The 4,883-nt window shown below is 33.0% G+C and overlaps 1 protein-coding gene across 1 annotated transcript; it reads left to right on the top strand.

The window, feature by feature from the left end:
• The first annotated feature begins 647 nt into the window (after positions 1-647).
• Positions 648-3,700, top strand: LOC123918653 (zinc transporter ZTP29-like). The gene is made up of 12 exons (XM_045970737.1): positions 648-838; positions 1,271-1,329; positions 1,564-1,656; positions 1,759-1,845; positions 1,916-1,994; positions 2,086-2,141; positions 2,247-2,303; positions 2,405-2,445; positions 2,731-2,798; positions 2,944-3,000; positions 3,080-3,197; positions 3,349-3,700. Exons 1-12 carry the CDS (start codon positions 775-777, stop codon positions 3,392-3,394), a joined length of 825 nt encoding a protein of 274 aa, XP_045826693.1. The 5' UTR covers positions 648-774; the 3' UTR covers positions 3,395-3,700.
• The last annotated feature ends 1,183 nt before the right edge of the window (positions 3,701-4,883 follow it).

Below are 4,883 nucleotides of genomic sequence, written 5' to 3'. Positions count from 1 at the left end.
ATACATACTCTAATAAAAAAAATTGATATACTATGGCTCTGTTTGGTAAAAATAAGCTATAAGCTAGCTGATAGCTGATAAGCTAGCTTATAGCTGATAGCTGATGGCTGGTAGCTTATAGCTGAAAAGCTAGTAGAATAAAATTAAAGTGTTTGGCAAATTTAGCCGTTGTAAGTACAAAATAACATAAAAATACATGGTTAGTGGGTAGTTTTTTTTTTGGGTAAGTGTTAGTGGGTAATTGTTATAATTTTTAAAAAATAAATAAATAAAATTAATGAGAGTAAATATAGAATAAAATGAAAAAGCTATAAGCTATAAGATAATACGCTACTTGAAATAGCATTTCAAAAAACGCTATAAGCTAGTTAGAGAAGCTCGTTACCAAACACTTCACATTTTTTTCAAATAAGTTTATAAGTTAGTTCAATAAGCTATAAGCTAGCTTATTGAACTTACCAAACAGTACCTATATGGGGTAGGTCATGAGGTTGAGAGGGACCAAAGGTAACATGAGAAAGGGTAGAACGAAAAAGGTTCTTTTCGTGGACCAATGACACAATTTATCTCTTTCTCTAATGTGTCCATTTTAATTATTTCATGGTGGGATATTCAAATTCCCTCACTTTTCTTCCCATCGTGGTCTTACATTAAAATAATAATAACCGTGAAATGAAGAACTCTCTATATAACATATGTTGTGAATCATGATGGATTCATACATAGGTCTCATTTTCAAAATTCATTTCGATTTTCTCTTGCATTTTCATCCTCATGGATTCTCAGTTCTTGCTTGGTATTGCTCTTTCATCTATTGGTGGCTTTAGCACTTCAATTGGTATGTGTCTCTTCTCTTCTCTTCTTTCTGACAATTTGTGAAGTAGTAAATAACACGTAAAACTTATAGTGCGGTCACAAAAGTTTCAGTTTAAGTGAATATGTTGAACATAACAATATTGAAATTGTCGGTTGATTTAGGTCTTACGAACTCTTTCCAACAACTTATTCACTTAAATAAATTTTGAAAATAATTTACATTACTTATTAGTTTAATATGGTACGTCATATTTAAATTTATACTTATATATATGCAAACATTTTGTTGCTGTGTACATCGGTGACAATAGGGTTTGTTAAACCTAGTGTATTCAAATCTCTCGTTATATATCACTCAGATTCTAATATAACTTAAGTGACAAGTAACCATTTCTAGTGTAATTGAATTTTAGATGCAACTATGGTTGAGTTAAAGTTTCTCAATATATAACAGGTGCACTTTTTGTAATAATGAGTCAAGCTCCAAGTTTGAAGATGCTTGGACTATTACAGGTAATCTTCATATAATTCTATATTCTATTCTAATTAAAGTCTTCACCTGATAACATGTGATGAAATTTCTTACCTCTATTTTCAGCCATTTTTTTCTTCAATTATGTACAATACTGCAAAAGATCTTTACTAGTTCAAACTAAAAAAACAATGCATATTATATTTATTTAGATTGCATAGGTTCAATTTTAATATTTTCTCACTTCACTTTATTATGTGAAATATGAAATAAAGGGTTTTGCTGCTGGTTTAATGCTGAGCATATCATTCTTTGATCTTGCTCACAATGCCATAAACTCACTTGGCTTTCTCAGAGGAAATCTTTGGGTAAGAGTCTTTCTCTTCTCTTCATTCTTCAACACAATTCTAATAATCTATGATGTTTTATATTTGTTCTGTCCATGATGTTTTATTTTCTTTTTTATCTAGTTTTTTTCTGGTGTCATATTCTTTGCAATTGTTGCCAACTTTATACCAGAACCAACAGCTCCTCCTCCAGACAAGAAGGGCAAAAAGGTAATTTTAAAGAACTTCAATTTTCTGTACTATGTAGATATAATTTTGTGACATGCTTGAAAATATTAAGGTTGGTAATGAAGAAAACAAGAACATGATGAAAAAACGTCGCCGTCAAGTTTTATTCAGTGGAATTATTACTGCCATAGGTATGAGTAATTTCTATCAAAGGGTGGAGGAAATTAGAAAGTTATTTCTAATTAGGACAATTTAAAATTTTTTATTTTGGTTTTGTCCTAGGTATAAGTTTACATAATTTTCCAGAAGGAATGGCAGTGTACCTTGGATCCATGAAGGTATATATATCTTCTTTAAAAAATTTAAGGTTGTCACATGTAACTAATGTTTATGTTATTGTTACATTAATCTGATGACTGTGTTAATTATGTTTCTTTGAATAGGGTCTTCGTGTCGGTCTTAACCTTGCATTGGCCATTGCTCTACACAATATCCCTGAGGTATAAATTCTTATATAGTGACAGAATTAGTTTAGATTCATTTGGCCATTGCACATTTTTAGCTTGACATAAAAAATTGTAACGTTTTCTCTGCTTTACAGGGTGTTGCTGTCGCACTTCCTGTTTATTTTGCGACCGAGAGGTAAGAGCATTCACAATGGAGAAATCCAATTTTCAGATACTTAAGTGGATCTCACGTGTACACAACCACTGAACCACTCATTCATAATTTTTTACGAAACTTCTTATATTTGGTTTAATAGAAAGCGATATAGTAGAATGGAATCATGGAACTGTATAGTATTCGGATTTGTATCATTTAAATTAAGAACTATGTCAATATTCCTATAAAGCTTTTATATAACAAGCTTACACATGAGTTATAATTTAGTTTTTTTCTTTTTAAATTTCTGTGATGTTATCATAGTAAATGGCAGGCATTCAAATTGGCATCACTTTCTGGTTTGGCTGAGCCCCTTGGTGTTATTATTGTAGGTAATGTACTCGATCTCCGTTGCACTATCATGCTTGTTCGATTTTAACAGTTAGTCTGTTATAGTTCTAAAACGTAACAGATGACGTGTGAGATGGTAAAATTGATTTGAACTTACTGAGATAACTTCTCGTTATTTTTCTGTAGCATGTCTATTCCCTACGAGCCTAAATCCCGAGATTCTTGAAGGTTTGCTGGCATCAGGTTTGCACTGCTCAATAATTTTCATTTAGAAACTTTGTGATGTATATATTTGTTAATTATTTTGTTATAATTATTACAGTTGGTGGTGTTATGGCTTTTCTAACCCTTCATGAAATGCTGCCATTGGCTTTTGAGTATGCTGGACACAAGCAATCTGTTAAGGCTGTCTTCTGTGGGATGGCTTTCATGTCTGCAAGGTTGATAAATCTTTTGTCACTATGAAATTGAAAATTGAAAATTTTAGATGAACTGAATTTCAATAATAGTTTGAAACTATGAATATTGATCGGTGCAAAGGGGAAACGCGCAAAATGTAATGCAACTAATTTACCGTTGCTTGTTGTGCAGCCTTTATTTTCTACGTATCTGCTTACCCGAGGACACTGGCTTGTAGCTGGGAGCTTCATCTTTTCTGAATGAGATGTATGTCACACTTCCATTGCAGACTGTCTTAGATCTGCAGCAAGATGTCTACAGAATGAGACTCACAAGCTTAGAATAACAATATTGTGCAACCATCAATAGAGTATAGCATAAAAATGTCGGATATGTATTACATAAGGTTTCCCCTCCGTTTCATACAGTGTACAATGACGACTAGGAAGGACAAAATTGACGTTCGGCTTCTTTTTAAATTTCACAATTTGTATATATTTATTTAGTTATTAATGACACGGGGAATAATAAATAATTGTAAACAGATTGAATATGAAGTAGGGCTTTGTTGTTGGCATTAGGACTTTGTTGGTGGATAATCTGTAAGTACCTCTATCAATGCTATCTCAGTCTTTAGGCGTGCTCTACCCCTGACGAGATCCAACTCATCTAAACTTCTTTTTTTTATATATAGAAGTATATAGAGAAGAGAAGAAATGGATTGTAGTTATCGAGAAAGATGGAAAATAAACTTCTGATTATCATTGATGAATGTACTTATACGAGGTTAACAACTAACCGAAACTGGCCACCAACTAAAAACAGAAAGAGAAACTAAAATAACTGACATAACAGACAACTAATATGATCTAAAACAGAAAAGTAGTAAAAAGTTATTCTATTTTAACTTCATTCTTCTTAAGCCCCCTGCAAAATGGATCAAAGATATCAATCATGTTCAGCTTGAACTATAAGGAATGAAAGAAAGTAGTAGGAAGAGCTTTGATGTGTAATTCAACAAGTTGTGCAGAGGATGGAATATGAAGAAGATGAATGATTTTGGAAGAAATTGTGTCTCAGACAAGATGACAGTCCAACTCATTGTGCGAATGCATTGCTGAGTTGCTATCACAATAAAGAGGGACAAGTTTAGTGAGTCATAGGGTGGTGGAGATCTTGTAAGAGGTAGAGAAGCCATTGTATTTCTCAGGTTGTGTTAGCAAGGGCACGCTATTCAGACTTAAGTGGATGATTGAGAGATTGTGTGCTGCATTTTGGATTTCCATAAGATAATGGCAGGCAGAACCTAGGAATATTTGGTAACTTGTAATGGATTTTCTTGTACCGGGACAAGTTGGCTAGTCACTGTTACCGAAGGCGGACAGGGATTGATACGAATGAGATGGAAACAAGAGTCCGTCGGACTGTTTTTAATTGAACGAAGAATTCTAGTAGCTGCAGTATAATGTGATTTCACTGGTTTGGAAATGAACTGGGTTAACTTGTCGACAGGAAATAGAGGTCGGGTATGGTGTTTGTCAACTAAATAAATGGCCAATAAGTCTTCTAGAGCGAGGTTGAATTTCGGTGGATATAGAGAAAATGTAAGACTTGTAATTGCTGGAAATATTTGAAAAGAAAGATATTTAGTTATGCAGTAAACATGTGCAATAGAAAAAGTTTTGGAAATTATGTTGCATTTATGATATTTCAGGCAGGAGAATGTT

The sequence above is a fragment of the Trifolium pratense genome, linkage group LG3 (genome assembly GCF_020283565.1).
Source record: "Trifolium pratense cultivar HEN17-A07 linkage group LG3, ARS_RC_1.1, whole genome shotgun sequence".
In the NCBI taxonomy this organism is placed as follows: Eukaryota; Viridiplantae; Streptophyta; class Magnoliopsida; order Fabales; family Fabaceae; genus Trifolium; species Trifolium pratense.
This window is presented reverse-complemented; position numbering and strand designations above follow the sequence as displayed.

What these genes read in the sequence shown, in the direction of transcription:
- LOC123918653 (XM_045970737.1), top strand. Translation starts at nt 775, where the DNA reads ATGGATTCTCAGTTCTTGCTTGGTATTGCTCTTTCATCTATTGGTGGC. An exon ending in CCTTGGTGTTATTATTGTAG is followed by an intron (nt 2,799 to 2,943) that starts GTAATGTACTCG and finishes ATTTTTCTGTAG; the next exon opens with CATGTCTATTCCCTACGAGC. An exon ending in TGAAGGTTTGCTGGCATCAG is followed by an intron (nt 3,001 to 3,079) that starts GTTTGCACTGCT and finishes TAATTATTACAG; the next exon opens with TTGGTGGTGTTATGGCTTTT.